General features: G+C 52.2%; 6 protein-coding genes across 6 annotated transcripts; 3 read left to right on the top strand and 3 right to left on the bottom strand.

The window, feature by feature from the left end:
• Positions 1-1,266: 1,266 nt before the first annotated feature.
• On the bottom strand, positions 1,267-2,252 carry LTHEOB_1599 (Short-chain dehydrogenase/reductase SDR; the record flags this gene model as incomplete). The annotated part of the gene is made up of 4 exons (XM_035510317.1): positions 1,267-1,338; positions 1,399-1,501; positions 1,593-1,968; positions 2,210-2,252. The coding sequence occupies 4 exons, from the start codon at positions 2,250-2,252 to the stop codon at positions 1,267-1,269; spliced, it is 594 nt and encodes a 197-aa protein (XP_035366109.1).
• Positions 2,253-3,247: 995 nt separating this feature from the next.
• LTHEOB_1598 (C6 transcription factor) lies at positions 3,248-3,714 on the bottom strand (the record flags this gene model as incomplete). The annotated part of the gene is made up of 2 exons (XM_035510316.1): positions 3,248-3,423; positions 3,480-3,714. The coding sequence occupies 2 exons, from the start codon at positions 3,712-3,714 to the stop codon at positions 3,248-3,250; spliced, it is 411 nt and encodes a 136-aa protein (XP_035366108.1).
• A 1,539-nt stretch (positions 3,715-5,253) lies between these two features.
• On the top strand, positions 5,254-6,439 carry LTHEOB_1597 (uncharacterized protein; the record flags this gene model as incomplete). The annotated part of the gene is made up of 3 exons (XM_035510315.1): positions 5,254-5,256; positions 5,310-5,378; positions 5,438-6,439. The coding sequence occupies 3 exons, from the start codon at positions 5,254-5,256 to the stop codon at positions 6,437-6,439; spliced, it is 1,074 nt and encodes a 357-aa protein (XP_035366107.1).
• Positions 6,440-8,782: 2,343 nt separating this feature from the next.
• Positions 8,783-10,142, top strand: LTHEOB_1596 (M protein repeat protein; the record flags this gene model as incomplete). The annotated part of the gene is made up of 4 exons (XM_035510314.1): positions 8,783-9,145; positions 9,193-9,684; positions 9,757-9,867; positions 9,942-10,142. The coding sequence occupies 4 exons, from the start codon at positions 8,783-8,785 to the stop codon at positions 10,140-10,142; spliced, it is 1,167 nt and encodes a 388-aa protein (XP_035366106.1).
• A 1,429-nt stretch (positions 10,143-11,571) lies between these two features.
• Positions 11,572-12,678, bottom strand: LTHEOB_1595 (uncharacterized protein; the record flags this gene model as incomplete). The annotated part of the gene is made up of 1 exon (XM_035510313.1): positions 11,572-12,678. One exon carries the CDS (start codon positions 12,676-12,678, stop codon positions 11,572-11,574), a length of 1,107 nt encoding a protein of 368 aa, XP_035366105.1.
• Positions 12,679-16,155: 3,477 nt separating this feature from the next.
• On the top strand, positions 16,156-17,319 carry LTHEOB_1594 (Zn2 cys6 DNA-binding protein; the record flags this gene model as incomplete). The annotated part of the gene is made up of 4 exons (XM_035510312.1): positions 16,156-16,438; positions 16,488-16,817; positions 16,869-17,139; positions 17,199-17,319. The coding sequence occupies 4 exons, from the start codon at positions 16,156-16,158 to the stop codon at positions 17,317-17,319; spliced, it is 1,005 nt and encodes a 334-aa protein (XP_035366104.1).
• Between the last annotated feature and the right edge of the window lie 2,131 nt (positions 17,320-19,450).

The raw sequence follows: 19,450 nt of genomic DNA, 5'->3' as shown, positions 1-19,450 counted from the left end.
AGATAGCGGACGTATATTACAATAGCTGATACCAACAGAGAGCTACAAGCCATTTGTCATCGTTTCCGCGAGAAATTAAAGCCCACGGAACACTCTCAATCCGATCCGATAGTAATAGATGTGGGGTGGGCCAGGGTTGGAAGCAAGCGGGTAATGGCCGAGAAGATGGTGCATTACGTGCCAAGCTTGAAGTGACTGTCACTGTAGCGCGTTACATTGTCGAAGCCACCGCCACGGATTCTCACGCAGGCGTGAGTTGACCACACTGGGAGTTCGGCTTGTGAGAGAAGAAGCTCACTTTTCCCGGCATAGTTTTGGTCAGTCTCGATGCGGCGGCACGAAGAGAGGTCAGGGAATCCTGTGCACTATTTGGCGCGCTCAAAATTACTCGTGCTGCTGGGCCAGGAAAAATTGTAACTGTCTTCAGGTGGTGAGAATGCTACTGGCAGGGTGATTCAACAACTTCAATGATTCAGGATACTCCCAAAGTTAGAGCGAAAGTCAGAAATGGACGTCGGCGATGTTATGTAGCTTTCGATGCGCAGATGCGCATGAGTGCCCCGCATATCGTCACCCTCCCAGGGTCCCCTGCAACGTGACGTTCACGCGACCAGTTGGAAATGTGTCATACGTCGTATCTGCAAAAAATATCTAGTCTAGACCCTGAATCTTCCTGCAAGACAGATGCACCGGCATTCAGGGGAAGGGTCTAGCTTGGATTTCCAAGAAAATCCGGGTCCTTAGGTGGCGGCACTCGAATTATCAGGGCTCTGAATGGATTTATGGCGCGAAATGTCTGCGTTAAGCTTTCAGCTGCAGCCATTCATGCACGCTGATAGCGAACTTAATAAAGTAACGGATACGAAAGGCTTCCTGCACGTCATCAGCTGAACTCAATTCTGCCGAAGGCTTGTCGAGGTAGACGATCAGCGGAGAAGAACCGGCACTGGTCATTGATGCTTCTTTTATGTAGCTTTAAATTCAAACCCTGATCAACCATGCTATTGTGACCCAAATGAATTCAATTTGCCTTTGTTGCGCTAAGCAAAGGCCTATCCGTAGGCAGATGGGAGTGATCTTTTGATGCAAGAGTGTCCATGGTTCTTGACACCTGCGTCGGGAATAACTTCAAGTTCACCTCATTCCCGCCTCAATTTCCAAAACCAGCAACAAGCTGCTTGTTTCCGAGCGAAATCTTAAACAACCAACTATGTCTCACTACCCCATCACGAATCCCATCACTGCACTGTAGCTCCAGAGGTCACTTTACCAGGGTACTTCTGCGCCATCATAGTTGATGAAGTGCCCATTGGTTCGTTCATGCGTTGCTTCGGCGACCTGAACAGATGGTAAATTTATGATCCAGCGATAGCTTTCATGATTCTTTTGTAGACGTACCACTTTCATGATCCCAGCGGCGCTCTCCTGCACCGGAATTGCCTTCAGTCCTGGGGGAGCCATAATTGGCATTGCGGTAGCCGACATATCCGTATCAACGAGCCTATCCGGAAACTTATATCAGCCGGGGGAAACTATTTTCTTACTTTGATCCTGGCCTTTTGTGCCTTTGCCTCGGGGGTGGTTATACTTACCCGGGACTGATAGACCAAGTAGTGACACCGTCATTCTCGATTGCCAATCGCCTCACAATGTAATTCGCAAACGCTTTCGACGCGCCGTATATTCCCGCAGGTGCTTTGCCGATTCTCTCGACCAAGTTCAACGCTCCCACCGGGCTCGAAATGTATGCAAATTTTGGCTCGTCAACCTTGGACTTCCGCAGAAGCGGCAGCGTGTTCTGGAACAGCCGTAGCATGCCATATGCGTTGACTTCAACATGCTCTTCCAGTGCGGTGACGACCTGTTCCCCTTCGGCCAACGCGGAAAATGTAGAGCAGATACCCGCATTCGAAATGACAATGTCGAGACTGTTGATTCCGTGATCCGCCTGCAGACTACCAATGGCACCTGAGATTGACGTTACGGAATTGTAATCAAGCGGCAACAGAATCAATGTGCTGTCAGGTCCTTTGGGGAGGGCCGAGAGGGATCGGGGGCCATCAGCAGCAGGGTCACGGACAGAGGCAATGACAGTGTTACCACGCCTTGCGAGATATGCTGCCACGAGACCTCGTCCGACTCCTTAGAAAGGATTAGTTTCAATAGCTATGACAAGGGCAAGTGACAGCCAGAGAGCTTGCAGACATACCTCGACCAGCACCAGTGATGAGAACAGTAACGTTGTCCGACATCGCAGATGATTTTTGTTGAAGGTTTTTTGAAGGAAGGGGTACAACACCTTATACTCTGACTGCCGACTCTCTCTTGTTGGGGTTTGGGAGTAAGAGCGTTTGTGCTACAATTAGCTATAGACTTTCAACTCTGATTTCGGTTGGGCCCTTAAGCGGGGTCGAGCGGTTCTAAGCGTCCATAAGCGCGAGTGCACAGTGACGTCATATAAGGGACGCGTGTTAAAATGCATCAGTGCGGTGCAGAATAGTGTGGGCATCATGCGAGATTGATAGGCATGCGGAGCTTTCAAAGCGCGAGTACGAGAATGCGAGCCGGTTCGGCCATAGAGAGGGCCGACGCGACGGCAGGACTTAGTAAGCATTAAACTATGCGAAAGCTAAATGTCTGTGCATAGAGTGGGCTGGAAGCCGGATAGCCGTAGTACCGAACTGCCGCAAGAGTAAGAGAACGGCATGGGCCTGCTGTGGTGCTTGCCAGCGTGTTCCATACGCCAGATCATTGAATCTGATCCCATGCCAAAGGTTGTTTTCCAATCATTCAACGCCATGTTCTATCCGTTAATTGGCCAGAATATTCACATTTCACGCTCGGAAGCTGTTGGGGGCATGTCAGCCTGTTACGTTTGCGGCGCGAGGTGGAAGAGCCAGCCAATGATATGCTACCAGAGTTATATGTATACAGAAATTAGTTCCGATGGCTCAGATCTACTACCACCAGTAACGTCCGCATGTATATTTCTTTACGAGTAAAGGCGTAAAGGCGCGAAAGCACAAAGGTACAAAGGTATAAAGCAATGTAGTATTTTGAATCCTTGCCTCCCTGAGACCTGACCAGCTATCAAGCAATGTAGTACGTTGAATCCTCACTTCCCCGAAACCTGTTCAGAAATCAAGCAATGCAGTACGTTGAATACTCGTCTCCCCGAAAACCTTACGAGAATGGGCAAATGCAGCGATATGCGTCCAGACAAGTGTATGAACTCCACTCAAAGAGCTCAGGCCAGTAACTCCAGTCCGGTCCTCCTCCTCCTCCTCCGCTTCAGTCTTGGCTCCGAAAGCCAGTATCTTTCGCTTTTTGGGTCCATTGTCTTCTCCTGTACTCGAGGAGCGACGAACAGCGTTCCTTCGGTTCTCGTAATGCAAAGACTGGCGTTTGATTCGCACCAGGTACCTGAACAGGGTTGTGTTAATACGTGGCAAAAGAGGAAAATTGAGAAAGAGTCTTACAGGTGAAATCACCATCCCCAGCTTCGCATGAACGGGTACCAGCGGTACAGGACAGGCACTTCATGCGATTTGGCCTCAAGTTGTAGGCGACTGGGTCCGCGCGGTAATTGTCGATGAGGTTCGAAATGGCATTGGCGAAATTGGCCTGAACGTCGTCCGGAAACGCGAAGATGCTGGACTCATTTTCGCCTGTTTTGAAAACAACCTCATTCAAGAGCCTCCTGGCCTCTGCCATTGTCTCAGCGCTCGTCTGGTGCCTTTTCGCCCTGAAATTCGTCTTGTCTTTCGGCTTTGGAGTTTGCGGCTGCAAAGAGGAGCTCCCGGGCGTTGAGGGAAATCTTGGTTCCTCCATTTCCTCGTCTTCCTGGATCACTGGAAGGGTGCTTAACCGTGGGCCGTCGTGGCTTGATAACACCTCGATGCCCGGTCCAGAGGTTCTCGAACTCGTCGAACAACGGGAAACGGAATGGGCGTCGATGGAGCGCGCATCATTCTCTCCGCCGCATTTCTGGCCAGGTGTGTCTCTGCCCGTGAGACTTTGAGCGCATTCAGTCACGTGTACTTTGCTACTTCAAGTCATTGATCTCTTTCCTGGCGGAGGAAAGCTGCTGTTCGAGGTCTTTGACCTGTCTATTTGCCCGAGTGTGACGATCAGAATATTCCTTGGCCTGTTCTCTTGCGCTTTGCTCCCCTTCCAGGACAGAGTCCACCTGGGATCAGAGTTCGAGGACTTGGTTTTCCAAATCCTCCTTCTCCGAATAGACCTTCAACTCTCGGGTTGTCTGCTCTGAGAGTTTGAGCCTTACATCTAGGATACGCCGGTTCAAGGTATCATTTTCCGTCGTTGCATACTTCAACCGAAGAACCTCAGCCGAAACCTCCTTCTCTGTTTTCTAAGATTTCCGGTTGCTGAGGGTTGCTTCTTGAAGGCGGACTTCAAGGTCGATATTTTACTTGGTAGAAGAATTCAGTTTCTCCGATATCAGTCGATTTGTGGAATTAAACTGACGAACTTCATAAGAGAGGGTGGAGGCCTGGTTAGCCTTCTCAGCCATCTCCTCTTTGAGCCTGACAATCTCCGAATCCTTTACCTCGTTTGTTGCACTCAGGCTGTCCATAGATTTTCTGGTTGCCGCTATTGCCTGGTCCTTACCTCCGACTTCGGTGATATACCCACGAACCTGACTTTCCAGATGGTAAATAGTGGAGGACGTTTTATCAGAGAGCCTTTGATGCTCGGCAGCTTTGCGCGTGGTTTGTGGCTTGAGATTCGATGACTCTTCCTTTAGACGCTGCAAATCAGCTTCCGAAGATGTTGTTATGTCTAAAAAGTTCCTGAGTAAACCACTCATTCATTAAGAAATAATTCGGGAAGAGGTCTGCCCTCCTAAGCAGGATAGGTGTCTGATGCGAGGGACAAATAATCCAATTTCTCTGTTTATGCCTTTCTCATTTCAGGGTTATATCGCTTCGTACTTCCCTTAACGGCTCAACCTAATCGACTTTAAGGGCTTATTTGGCCATTTGGTGAGTCTCTGGCGTACCTTCCTCTTGAGCGTTGTCCTCCCATTTTGGTTTAGCCCCGCAAGGGTCCTCACCCCCGGCTATATAAGAAACATCTCTTTTCTTCTGACACTCCTCCTCCTCCTCCTCAACAACCTCACCCATCTTACGAAGAGGTGCCGCATCAAAGACATAGTATCCTTGCCAGACCACTGCCAGACCCCCACCAGCCCCCACCAGACCCCAACCAGACCCCAACCAGACCTACAGCATGGTACGTCTGTCTGCGCCCAAAAAACATCTAGTCCAGAGCTAACCACATGTCAGCCACCCACGCCGTTCCATCCCCGGACCCACCGTCTCACCCAGAAGAAGATAAGACATGCTCTAGATAACGTAAGTGCGCATCCAGCAACTTTTGAGCTTGTCGAGCTAACACTGCTTCTAAGAATCAGACAACCGGCGAACTTGTTAACGAGGAAAGGGGAAAGGGGGTCACGGAGGAAGACTTCAAGAAGCTCGAAGCCCACCTCAGCGAAGTCAATGAAGAGCTCAAAGAGCTCAAACTGAAGGTCATGGGTAATGATGCCCCGCTCGATGTCCCCATCAACCTCAAGGAGCATTTCGACCTTATCAATGAGCCCAAGAAGGCTAGCGAGAACGATGCGGAAGAAGTGAAGAACGATCCAAAAGACTATACCCACCATATTCGCTTCACCAAGCGGGCTCCTTTTGTTTCTGGCAACCAGTTCTTCATCATCGGCAGCGCAATCCATGGAAACAAAAAGAGGGAAAGGAAGGAAATCGGGGTTCGGGTGGGGAACAATGGAGTGAACCTGCGCATTGGAAAGAAAAGGCTTACTGGTGAAAAGCTGTTCACCCCAAATGGGGAGTTGGAGGACATCACCCTGTACCTGCCTCGCTGGACCCCATCTGCCAAACTACGGAGAAACAAATACGAGCTTCTCAAGGACATCAAGAAACATCTGAAGGACGAAATGGTGAGGCTTCCAGAAGCCCAACGCAGCAAGGTCCTGCCTGGACAAGGCGTTTCAAAGACCAGATTCTTTGGCGAAGACATTGATTCGGACGACGAAGAGGTGAAGAGGCCTTTCAACGTTGATGAGAACGTTCAAGACATTTTAACAATTCACAACCCCAGGAAACGCAAGGAACAGCTGTTGGAAGGGGAGCAGCCATTTCACAAGAGGATTAAGAAAGACGAACATGAAGATGTGAAAAAGCGGCTCTTCAGCGGGTCTATGGAGAACAAGCAAAAGCAGGAGGGAGAGAAACAGAAAAGGCCACATGAGATCTACTCCTCGTTATTCGAGATGCTCGACAAGACCAGCCCGTTCCGCCACATCTACAGGAAGTGCATGGAGGAGCCTGGACAGAACCTTGTTTCCAGGGCAACGGCTGAAGCCCTTCGCCGTGCACGTGAACAGAACAAATGAGGTTCGGGATTTCGGCAAAAGGCGTTTTAGAGATCAAGTTCTGAGCTTGGGAACTGGACAAACGAGGTTTGATTTGCATGGTGGGAGTTATTGGGATAGTAGGAAAAAGAAAAGGACTTTTATTGAGGAGTTGAAAAGTGGCTATTTACAATTCAAGTTTGGGTTTTGCGGGATTCTGATTTAGGGTTCTTCTGCCAGAAAGCTTTCACGAGGGCATCAGGATATTCATATACCCCTGGCAGATAGGTTGGCCATATAGTCATTTACCATCCAGCAGCTTTCTGGCTACATGAATGAGTCATCTTACTTGAGCAGTCTAAACCTCGGAGTATCATGGTCAGGCGGAAGAGAGATGGTTCATTTGGCGGTAACCCAATTCAAGGAAACCCCGGTTCATCGACAGAGGTTATATTGATCAAGACTTCTCCAGACGAACAGAGCCGACAGCAAGAAACAATGTGCTATTGGGACCCGGTTCTGGATGCCGAACGTCGTGCAGGTGGTGCGCCAAACAACGCTATCAGAGGACTGAAGGTGGGGAGGACTCTCCCCGCCTTCACCGAAGCCCGATGTACAGCTGTACACTTTGCTTTCCCAGGAGCTTACACTGACCATGAGTAGATGGATCTGACAGCAGGAGGTGATGATGCTGACGAGCTGGTTCTGCTTGGAGAGATGTGGGATGATTAGAGTTCTGGGAGTTTACTATTTGGCAGTTCATGCCATCTAGGCGCATTCAGCCTTTACTTTAACTCTATTCTCCAAGAATCGACGGTCTCGGTCATGATATCATGGGCAATGGCCGTCCATAGTAGGGTTTAATATCTGCAATTCAAGGTTCGGGTTCTTCAAGCTTAAATGTGTTTTCCATTGGAGAACATTCTCTATAGCGAATCGTCATTGTACGGTTGTCCCATACGCCATTTCAATTATTCACAACTCTTGATGGTGAGATGGAGCTGGAGGACATCATTCAGTACATAAGGAAGATGAGCAAGTGGGATGACCTGAAAGTTTGCCAACGAAGAAAACCATGAAATGTCTACCCAAAGGAAAGAGTTACCAGCCAGCACCTTCCAGTATCGGAGTGCTACCGCTTCATCCACATGGTCAGTTCCCTGTCCCTATTGGGTGCCGCTAATCCTTTTAGAGACATCTGCCTGGTCTTTGTAAATGTACGTCCTCTCCTCTCGCGCTCCTCTTCCTCCATTCTTCTTCAACCTCCGTCGCACTACAACAAACGACGTATTGGTGACGCTAACGCGATGGGCGTCATCCTCACCTCACCACCAACCCAACGCCTCCCCGGATGGGAGCCTACAGCTCAGGCGCGCGTGGGAGGCGTTGCACCAGAAATTTGACGCCGCGAGTTTGGATTGTTCGGTGCCATTATGTTTTGACGATTCGGCAGTATCATGTTTCAGCGATTCGGCGGGGTCATGTTTGGTGGTCCTCAAAGGGCGAAGTTCCCTGTTCCATGGACCCTCTTGACAGAGACAACACTGGCTCCGAGCGCGGCACCGCCAGAACAGGACTTCCCGTGAGCCAAAAACCGTTTCAGAAGGCCCGGGGAATGACCATACATAACTCATTGTGCGAGTTCGAGTTTTGGTGATGAGATTCAGGTCCTCGAAGCCGACATGCAGCGTTGTAGGAGTTGAGTCTTGTTGATAGGCCTCAGGATCTCAAGGCCGCGTGATGCTGCATCAGTCCTTGGTTGGAAGGACGCGTATCTCTCTGTAAGCGGATCACAGGATCCGCATCGGGCGTTGAGGAGTTGTCGGAGAAGTCGATTATTCGGGCTTGAACAAAACGAGGTAAGAGCTGAACCGAGTTATCAGAGAACGACCCGCAGAGTGTAAGAAGAGACGGCGGTACTGTGGAATAGGTGAAGCAGCGTGGGCGCGTTGGTGGATCGTACTCGGAAGGCGCGCCTACGCAGCTTCCTCTGGAGTTGCCCGATCGCCCACCACAACTTCGCAGCAACACCACACCACCCCCGCCAAGTGCTTCAGTCCCTCTGAGTCCAGCTGTAATTCCTCCACTGGGAGCGTGTCATTGCAATTTCGCCGCTTCCCGTTCTACCCCGTTTGCGGCGGTGCCTGCTACCCGAGCCGCGCTGAAACTTTCGAACACTCGTCGCGACCGCCTTTCCGACAAATGAGGGCGAAGAGAGCCTTAATTTAGCCTCCAACTCGTATGTCTCCCCTTCATTCCGACCCCCAGCAGTGGAGATCAAGTGGACTGACAGCTACTGCAGTCTGCATGTCGGAGTCGGATACGAGCACAGATTCAGACACCATCGTTGTTCGCATACCTGGACGCCAGTCTCCTGAACACACCATGCCGCCGCCGAAAAAGCCGAAAAAGAGTGGTGGGACAGGGTCCCATACCCACGCTCTCTCCGTGGTGCAAGAATTCATGAAGGAGTCCTACTACGCGGGCAGGCGAGCAAAAGAGAAAGAGGACGAAGCTCGGAAAGCGGGCGAGAAAGTCGCCCAGGAAATGGAGGCAGAGGTCAACGAGTACATGGAGGACGCTGAAGGGTGGAAAGTGACGATGCAGGAACTCAAGGAGCTGTGCCCGAAACTCGAAGAGCTGCTTGCGAAGATTGCGGACGCGGAAGAAACGACAGATGAGCTATGTGAACTCGTCGATAGCCTGGAGGCGGATCTTTTGAGGCGCACCGATGGACGGTTTTTGAAGGTCGGGGCAGAGCTGCACGAGCTCAGGACAGGAATCAAGCTCTCCAGCTGGAGAACCAACAGCTGGAACGCAACTTGGAGTCCTCAAGCTCTGCTACGGAGAAGCAAGCCCTCGAGAAAACAATCACCTCTCTCCGAGCAGATGTGGAGGGAAAAGAGCGCACTGCACAGCTATACAAGCCCGCGCTGGAGAAAATGAAAAAGATGATTGATTCCGAGAAGGAAAGGGTTGGAAGAAGAAACGAGACAATCACTCTGTGGAGAAATAAGTGCGAAAACCTCCGTGCTAAGGCTGACGAGGATAAGGCGATGATCGAAAAAGAGAAGAGTGCTCTGGAGACTCAGGCCCTCGAGTTGAACCAGAGAATCCGCGAACAAGATGAGGCTCTGAAGGACTCTCAAACTCGGCTGGAAGACTGTGAAACCAGCAAAGGCCAGTTGGAAGAGAGCCTGACGGAGATGAAGACTTCTATTGCCACCATGAATAGCGATTATAGTGAAGGCAAACCCACGATGCAGGCCCAACTGGAAAGGCTTAAGGTAGAACATGCTGCAGCCGTGGATGCAAATCGAAAGGCTTAGGCTGCAAGAAACGAAGCCGTGAAGCTGCAGGATGATTTGACCGTCAGGATCGAGTCGATCAACCGTAGGCACGAGCGCCTAAAGACCAACTTGAAGTCTGAACACAATCTGGAAGTCAGAGAACTCCTTGGAAAGATCGAGGTCTGCGGACAAGGGCGCAAGACGCGGAGCAGAAGTTGCAAGAGACCTCTTCTCGTTTGGGTCGAGAGGTGAAGACCGCAAAGGAAGATCTCGAAAGAGTTGCTTCGGATTTCCACAAGGAGAAAGAGAAGAGTCGCGCAACTCTGTTCAAGAATGAAAAAGAGAAATATGGGCTGCTGAATGTGCAAGCCGAGTTGAAACCCAAAGTCGAATCATTGGAGTTCCTCCTGGATGCCGAAAGGGAGGATGCCGAGTCTGCCCGCAACCAAGTATGACTGAGTTCGGCTGCAAGTTATCTTGGTGGCTTAAGACTTCTTCTATGGTTTACCATGTTTCGAAGGAGCTTCCAGCGTGGGGAGATTGAGAACTGAACAAGATCAGAGACGTGTTCGGCCTTGACTTTAGCTATTCATGTCTCCATTTTCCGGGGTTTAGCTGTCTCGGTCATCGTCATATGAGCAGTAGCGGTTAATAGTTGAGCTTTATTCCTGCAACCCATGTGGATACGAAGCGCTATTCGCTAGTCATGGAATAATCACAAATTGTTCTGAAATTATCTGGAGAAGAGGCGCACTGGAGAAACTGCAAACAGGATAGAGAAGCTCGGCGCTGAACAGAATGCAATGCGACCATCAAAGTTTTGAATTAAAACTTACCTTAACCTGCGAATAAGTCTGTTTGCCTACCTCGAACATTGTCGAGAAATTCACCGGACGCCTTTTTGTATACTCACCTTTTACTATCAAGCAGAACTCCGAATTGTTGAAATCTAATCAAAATTTGTCCGTCTACAATCCCAGTGTTTTTTTTTTATTCGGGCGGCGGAGTCACAAGATCCTAGTCTTGGACAAATTGTGTGGCCTGAAATGAGCATGTTTGGGTGCATCTAGATAGCCTAGACAGAGGGAATCACTGCATGATGGAACCCTAAGTGGCTGCGGTGAAGGGGTCATTACCGGTGTGCATCCGGTTTGGCGCGAAACATTCCTGTCAGGCTTGTCAGTTGAAGGTATTCCAAGCACAAAACGTAACGAAACATGTAGCTCGAGGCGTTGTCGTGGAGTCGCCTTCGACGAGTGGTCTCAGAAACGTTGTATGGAAGGCGGTCTCTGTACGACACGTCAATTTCAACTGTCGTTATAATTAAAAGACATCCGTAAGAGGTGAGTGCTTTCTCGGCACGCTTTCCAATGGCTCTTTGGCGCCGGTAATTCATGCTTTCAACGGACATTGTGTTCAATCAATAGAAGGGAAATGCACTTGGATTATTATCAATTTTTGTCTGAATGAAGTACTTGATGAGCTCAATGATGCCAATGCAACCATAAGAACTTCTCGCTAGAATAAATCCGTCGATGGCCGATCTGTTGAAGATCAACCTCAAAACGCCGACAGACGAAGGCTGGTATTGGTAATGATTATATTTGATGCTGCACGTATCATGCATCATTTTAGTATGCCTTTTGTAGAAATTCTCTGATTCGGGGGGTAGCTGTTGAACAAATCCAGGGGAAATTCGGGAAATCCATAAGCAGTTGCTGTCCGCTCAGTCCTAAGTTAAGTGTGTTGTCCAATTTCATAAGAAGTCAAGAAAACATCAAAGGAAGTCAATGTTGATTCCGGCAAGGAATGTAGAGAAGCCGGAAGTTGTTGAGAGAACGCTTGTCTGACCCGCTGGGTCAGCTCGGGACCTCCATGTCGCACCTACTCGTCTTCAGAGTCTCCGTCAGAGTCTGAGTCGCTAACTTCAAGCATCTTGGGAAGATGCGCTCGGGGCGCGAGATGCGGAGAGCTTGAGTACTCCGAATGCTCCTCCTCTAGGTCTGGCGAGTGGGATCTTTCCCGACTCTCATTGCCAAGAACGTCTTCGATGCCGGTGGCAGCGTTGACTCCAGTGGACGATTCTGCTTCGATATTGTGCTTCAGTTCGGCCAGCTCTTGCTCAAGTCTCTTGACTTTCTTGCTGTTTTCCACGGTCATGCTCATAGACATGATCATGCCCTGTTCTGCCGACCACCCCATCGGTTCTGACTTGGCAGGCTGCTTACCCTCAGCCTTGGACATGTATCCAGATGGCTTGCTAGGGGATATAGACGAGTAGGCGGCGTAAGACTGTCCGGAAGGAGGCATGGATTTTGATCCAGAATACTGATGCGGCTTCACGACCTTATTCGGCGGAGCTTTCGGCTTGGACTTGTTCGAGGCCTTGCCCCTTTTCTTGGGAGCATGCTTGTATGGGTACGAATCAATCGTAGGCTTTCCATTGGTATCGAGGTTTTGGAACAGCGTGCCTCCAGGACCTAAGGGTTGACGGAGGATCCAGCGGCGGTCTTCTGCCGAGATTTCTTTCTCAGCTTCGAGTTCCACCAACGTCTGGAGGAGGTCATCCTTCCTAGGATGAATAGGAATGGCAGCTGCAAGCCCAAAATGTTGCAGAATGCGTCTCATCTCCGGGATCGTGTATGAGGTGGCTTTTTTGCCCATGATCATGGCGTCTTTTTCAATCTTGGGCTTTGGCTGTCGAACTCCGGCCCCCCAGTTCCGATACCACTTCGCATCGGCATCGCCATTGCCATCACCAGCGTCACACTCGCGCTTGCTGCCCTCCTTCGACTCGATTTTCTTAACCGTCGCTCCCACACTCTTGCTGATGGCCATAGTGCCAGATGACGAAGTTATGGTGGCTTCAGTTCCTGCCGCCGACCTTGTTTCACGGCTCTCCGGGCTCACATCATCTCCATCGTCCTGCGACACAAACAGAGCTGGCTCTGTCATAGTTGCGTTCTGAATTCCGGGCTCTGACGAAGACATGATGAGAGTCGTCTGTGGCAATCGCGTAGGGCCGTTAAATGACGGAGAGGGAGTCACTGAGCCCACTGTCGATGTAAGAAGAAGCTGAGTTGATGGAAGCCGAGCTGAGAGAAGTGAGATGAAGTACTCTGAGAGATGGTCAAGATCGCGGGAGCAAACCTTCAGGCGCTCTTCACCAGTGCAGAGTGTGAGGACTTTGGTGAGCGTGGGTATTCAGAGACCAAGCACTCCGTCACTGGCGGTGGACGTTGAGAAACGAGGATGTAGAGGAGAGGTTGTGTTCAAGCTCTGAAGGGGATTATATACGTGGGCCTGTGGACCCTGAACACCATCACGGGAAGAGTTCTCGAATTGAGCAAGAGCAACGCATTCCGTTGGGAATGCCATGAAGCAATTGGCAGGAACATCGATGGATTCTGAAGGGTCTCATTGCGTTAGTTCAGCGTCTCACACTCATGTGGACGACAATGAGGGTGGAGCTCACCATGAGAGGGCGATATGCCCCAACGTACAACTTCTATAGGACTTGCATCTCGGTCGCGGTTTGTGAAGCCGCTCATGGAGAGCTACAACTCTGGCACTGCATACCCTCTAGTGTCATTGCGCCAACGCAGCCAACATCTGCCTCACCGTTCGTGGCTACATTCAGACTCCCAAGATCACCCAGAAAGCATTCAGGCCTTTAGACGAATCCGGTAGAGCATTTCGTGTTTTAAAAATTAGGTATTGGTGCAGACCAGTGCCCTGTTCAATGCGCGAATGAAAATGCATCAATTTGAGGCTCGCAATAGACACGTGACTTTTCCTTCAGCACTCAGCCTAAAAGAGCGGGCAAGATCTAGACTTTTACGATTCTTCACGCCGATCTTATTCGGCTGCAGAAGAGTTGCGGGAAGGAAAGATCACCAAGTGGCCAGATGCGTTGCAGCGGCAATGACTTGTCGAGATTTGCCGAGATCGATGACCTTTTGCGCAGGTCGCGAGACGTTGATATAGATAGTAATGCGAAGCACGAAATTTAGCGGGGTATCCGAGTAAATGTCTCAGATGGGGTGAGGTGCAAAATAAGGGCAACCCGTAACGGCCTTGCTGTTGAAACTGGATCCGAAAATGGAAGCGTGTTGCGAGATACTAATGCGCCAAGCCGCGTCATGACGAACGGAATGATTACCCTTTGAGGCAGGATCCTGGTTGAGGTCACGTTGTGTTGAAGAGCAGAACCACAAAAGACTACGATATAGTACTGCATGACCACGCAGTTGACGGGTAAACTTTGATGCTCCCACGCAACCTCCGGTTCGTGGAGGGTAGACAGATTCAATGCCTCGAATACGGAGTAATTTCCGAGGTGCACCTGAGCATTCAGTGTGCTTCAGATACAGCGGGGACACCAAACTAGACAGGCAAGTGCAAAGTGGTGTTCGAAAATTTCTTCTCCCCACCTTTCTCAGTTCGCGAATCGGTGTGGATTCCGATAAGGGAACAGTAGTGCAGTGCAGATGACCTATCGGCAAAAGCAGCGGTATCCATTAGCAGTGGGCATAAAGTAATGGTAGGCTTGGTGCTAAAGACTAATCAGGTCCAGGTATTCTGTTGAGTTACAGGTGTATATTGGACGAGGAGAGAATAACCCCTCATGAAAGGCTCTGGGGCTGCACGGCGCTGAAAAGAGGCGTCGCGGCACTTTGCAACCGGTCAGGATGACAGCGGTCAAGGATGCAGGACCCTTGCAAGCGATCGACTGGTGCTCGGAGGGAGCCAAAAGCCAAGATTTCCTTGGGGCATTTGCAGCAACCTACGCCACACCCTGCCAAAGACCAGTCATCTCGGGGTTCGGGGGCCAAAGACGATAAAGCCGACAGTGGGGATATTCCCAGGCACCCCGGTCGGGTATCCCAACTGCCGCCGTGGAACGTGTGGTTGCTGCCTCAGGCGAGAGCAGGTGACGTCGGTGTTCGCACTAGAGCTGTCTACCGGGATAAGGAGTTCGGATGGCCCATGCGAATCGGAATTTGGATCTTTTCGACGACATCCGTGGGAAGCCGCGCATGGCATTATTCACGGCGGGGATCGTCGAGGGAGCCGTGGATAAGGATTGTGGTAGAGGCCTAGGCCTCAACCCAAGGCATCACACCACGCAGCAGGGTTCGCGATGGTTGGGGTTAGTTGCACCACTTTGACGAGCAGGGCATTAATAAGATTAAATCCGACAGCCCCGACCGGAAGAATTGCCTGGCACGCGTCTGGAGCGGCGTTTCAGGCGCGGCGAATGGCAGCGCGAGGCGGTTTTCGAGGCGACACGACCGGGAAAGCGATCAGCGGGACCGCGTGCATATACATATGTACACGCTGCAGGAACGCCCGAGGCCACAGTCATGGACATGGGCCCAGCGGCTGACGTTGGATCGATCTTTTCTACTGATCTTCGGAGGCCGGACATTGGCAGGTCGAACAGGACCGAAAGCGAGTACGGTCAGCAGCCAGGGTTGCATCTGGAAGCCAGCTCGCGGGCGAACATGGCGCGAAATTGAGCTAGCTGAGCCAAGACATGCCGGGTTGGGGCAAGCGGGCGATCATACAGGCGGCGAGATGAGGATTGTGGAGAAGGGGGCTCATGGGCGAGAGTTCGCGGTCTGCATGTGAGATTGAGTCGTTGGCAAAAGCAACGGCAACGGCGCGCATTGATGGGATCCGATCCTGGCGCGGCATGCTCCAGATGCGAGGCTTTGGCTGCGCCGCATGGCAGGGGGCAGGCGTGAGGGACTGGCGTCACGACTCCGGGCTTTGCCGCGGCGTCGACCTGTCAGCGTGGATGGAGGAGCAGCCGGCGAAGGGATGTTCCAGGGCCGCGCGCTCGCGAATGGCATCCCGCACGCCAGCTGCAGCCGGCGCCGCCACTGCCAAGCTGGTGTCACAGCTCCTGCCCCAGCCGGCCAAGATCGCCCGCAGCGCCCGTGCGCACCAATCACGCTCGCCGCGGTACCGGGCGGCCGACTAGGCCTGCCACTGTTGGGCCCGCGACTGTCGCCACACGGTCAAACTGCTGCGAGCCTCCTCAGCAATATGTCGCGCCCACGCGAAGGATTGAGCGCGCGCTGCGGTGACTTTAAGCTTGCAGACCTCAACCATTGCTCCCACTCGGAGACGGCGGTGCGCCGGCGCTGCGCTGACGTACGCATTACCAATGGCCTCTCCTGGACGCGCTCCATAATAATAGCACTCGCGATCCTGCCTCGCCGCCATTGGCCTGTATTTCCACCGCCCATGCGCCTGAATCTCCAGATCTTCTGAGAAATACTGCGCCCGCCTCGTTCCTGAAAACTTCACTGCTCCCGCCACTCCGGTAACGCCCCCGGATGCCCGCCGCCCAAAGCCCGCTTCTGGAAGGCCGACGAGGTGATCAAGTACATGGCTGTCGGGTCGCGCAACGAGCACAAGGCCCTTCGTAGGGACAGTCCTGTCAGCCCGACCTTTAACATGTCATATAATCCTTCCGCCCCGGTTTCAGGCACCGCCGTCGCACAACCCTTGGCCACCCAGCTCGATGGCCACGACCTCCAGCCCGCCTTTCCTCCGCCCTCTGCAAAGACGCTCCACGACAAGCGAAGGCATTCCAGAGGAAAGCTCCCGCCCCAGATCAAGCGCTCCTCGTCCACGCCTCACATGCGCGCCCTCGCCCTCGGAGAGTCGAGTCCCATTTCCCCCAATTCGGACAAGCGGCGCAACAAGCTGGGCTATCACCGCACCTCTGTTGCCTGCGGTACGCCCGTCCAGCCCCCCGACAACGCCGCTCTGCTGACGCCGTCTAGGACACTGTCGTCGAAGGAAGATAAGATGTCTGCTGGCCCCGGATGACGCTCAAGGCCGCTGCTCAAACTGCATTCGCCTTAAGAAAGAATGCAACTTCTACCCGGTGGAGCAGCAAAATCCCGGAGAGTCGAGATCGCAAGCTGCCAAGAGGGGCAGCGTCTCGCAGGTCGCTTCGTCGTCGTCGTCCTCGTCGCCTCGCCCATCCAACACTTCCGGCCACGATGCGATTGAAGAGTACAGCTCATTTCAGCCCATGGCCGGTGAGCCGCCACCTGGTTTTGCCGTCACTTCCGACATGGACGGTCCCCTTGACATGAAGCCTGGCGGCAGTACGTCGCATTCTCTGCGCGGACAATCCTTTTCACTGACCGTGCCAGCAGCTATCCCCCAACAGAGCTCATTCCCTTATTCTCCAAACTTCGATGTGGCTTCTTGGGGACAAGGTTACCCGAGCCAGACGCCATCCGACGGACATTCGGAGACTTCTTCAGTCGCGTACTGGTCCTCGACCGGTGCTCCAGTATCAGCTTCATTTTTCACCGAACCCATCGGTATACAGGGTCAATCGGGCCAAGAATCGTCCCGCGCCCAGCTCATCCAACCGCAGTTCCCACCTCCCGAGCAGGCAATGTGGCCGGGAGGCGTCGCACGGTCAATGTCCTACGGAGGTCCCGAAACCATACCTCACGATTTTCAATTTCAACATCCAGGTCACTTGGCCGTCCAGCAGCAGAGACACACAACGCACGAAATGGCGTCTTCAGGGCCCCCAAACACATCAGTGCAAACATCGATGCCCGCGTGGCAGCCTCTCATGCCTCCGGGGTCTGAAGGCATGCAGCCAGGCCCCGTCCAACCGTACAATGCACAGTGGTTTAGTGAACCGGCACAATTGAGCTCACTGGAAGAAGAGCAAAACTATCCGTATCACCACCCTTTTTGAGACTTCCACCATTTTCCTCCGGCGCAACTGTTTTCGATGATACCCCAAAAAGGAACTGGTATTTGGGATAAGCAAAAATCAGATATGCTCGCACTCTCAGGGATTTTGATGGTCGGGTCAAAATTGGTCAAAACTAGCGGCAGGAAAATGTCTGGATCCCATTGACTTGACTACAGAAGTTCCACGGATCCATTACATCTTCACAGCGGCGTCGTTTACAACCCATGTTGCCACTAGCGCGGAATCGGCCCGACAACTTGACTTGATGCGCTCATTCTTTTCAATTTTGGAGTCATAGCATGCAATGTACATCATAGGGGCGGGTTTTTTAACTTTTTGCAAAAGATCAAGAATTCAGGGGTGAGCTTCTCAATTTGTATAATCATTTTTCTATTTTGTGGAGGTTCAGATAATATTTTAGACTTTCCTCAATCGCATTCTACTTGATAATAGGCGTTTAGTGTGTCGGGGGAGGCGGAGCATCACAAATGAGATTGTAAGTCACTGATTACTTCCAATGACTCCTGGAGGAGCTAGCGTCGCAATGAATCAATATAGACGACACTACAGCGATTGACTGATGGTTTCCAATCCGGGAAATCTCCGGGTTCACAAGGTGCAGATTCCGTGGCTCTTTCGGAGAGGAGACGCGAAGGAGGCGGACCGGAAACACGTGGACGTCAGACAGTGAGTTTCTGCAGCTATACGTGGTTGCACAGCGCAGAGGGTTGGGGCCGAATCAGGGGCTAGGATTGCCGGAATCAGAAGGGCTTGGGTGGCCGAATCAGGCGGATGGAGCACTCTACCTGCTTCACCGGCTGGGGCCAATCTGCAAAAGCGAAACGACAACCGTATCCGCGGGTGCCAATCCTCATCTTCGGGAACTTAAATTTAGACGGATCCCTCGTGGCTTTTTCGTCGAGACAAGCACCGCAACCATGGGAAGCATCCAAAACATGTCGCTTACTCTGGCGCCCGTTTGGGAAATGGTGTGGATTGATAGTCTCGCTGAATGAAACAGGTGTGTAGAGCCCTAATTTCCCGAGGCTACAAGGGGCGAGAAAAAGGAAGGCGACCCACATGTTTTTGTCGTCGACGACGAGGGCCGGAGCCAGTGCCTAGGTGACGTAATGGCCGTTGCGCAATGGACGCGACACGAGTGCGACGTAAGGTGCTAGCGCGGCTCCGTGGGCAGCGACACGTATGAAGTGTGTTCGAGGGCCGGCCGTACAACCGCGAAAGGGAAATGGTCGTGGACACATTAAGTTTTGACGAGCAGAAGTAACGAGGCGAAGGAAGTGCCGACGCCGCAGCCCAGATCAAAGAGCGTTGACTAGCCGCGACCCGGCGCCGCGGGCGGTCCAATGGCGACGCCAGCTCGACATTTCCCATCGTTCGGAGGGAGATCGCCGGGAAATCCTCCCTCTCGCCTTTTTTCTCAACTTTCCCCACCCGAGGAACCGCGCCGGCGCTTGCCCTGACCCCGGTTGCACATGTCGACTCGCGCCGGAGCTAGCTCCACCGAATCTCGATGTACAAGTACCCGGAAGTCCACCAACCCACTGTTTTTATTTCAACTACACTCCTGCTGCGCCGCCATGCCCCCACCTCGGAGCTGGCCGCCGCACCGTCGCGCGCCCTGACAATCACCCAGCAGATCACCTGCCAACACCACGACGCGCAAATGCAGGGCTCCACCAGGTCAGAGGGGGGGGCAAAAAGAAACGCCGCCCTGTCTGTCACACTTGCTGCACAAGCACTGAACTCAATAATCAACGTTTCGCCACCCTCTTGGGGAAGCGGAGGCGTCGGGTCCGCTGGCTCCCTAATAACGCCCCCAACCAAGAAAACAAGGCGCCAAGCGCTAGTCAGCTGCAAGGATCATATCAGCAAAAGAAACACCTACAACGGCCTTTCTGGGAGGCGCATGTGCGGTCCGTCACGCAGCATGCGCGGATAAGCAGAGAAATCCATGCCGATCGCCGCTGTCGTGCCATCAAAGCCATGCATGTCAGCAGC

This window comes from Lasiodiplodia theobromae (assembly GCF_012971845.1).
Source record: "Lasiodiplodia theobromae strain AM2As chromosome Unknown scaffold_4, whole genome shotgun sequence".
Classification (NCBI taxonomy): Eukaryota; Fungi; Ascomycota; class Dothideomycetes; order Botryosphaeriales; family Botryosphaeriaceae; genus Lasiodiplodia; species Lasiodiplodia theobromae.
The sequence above is the reverse complement of the archived record's forward strand: the minus strand, read 5'-3'. Positions and strand labels throughout refer to the sequence as shown.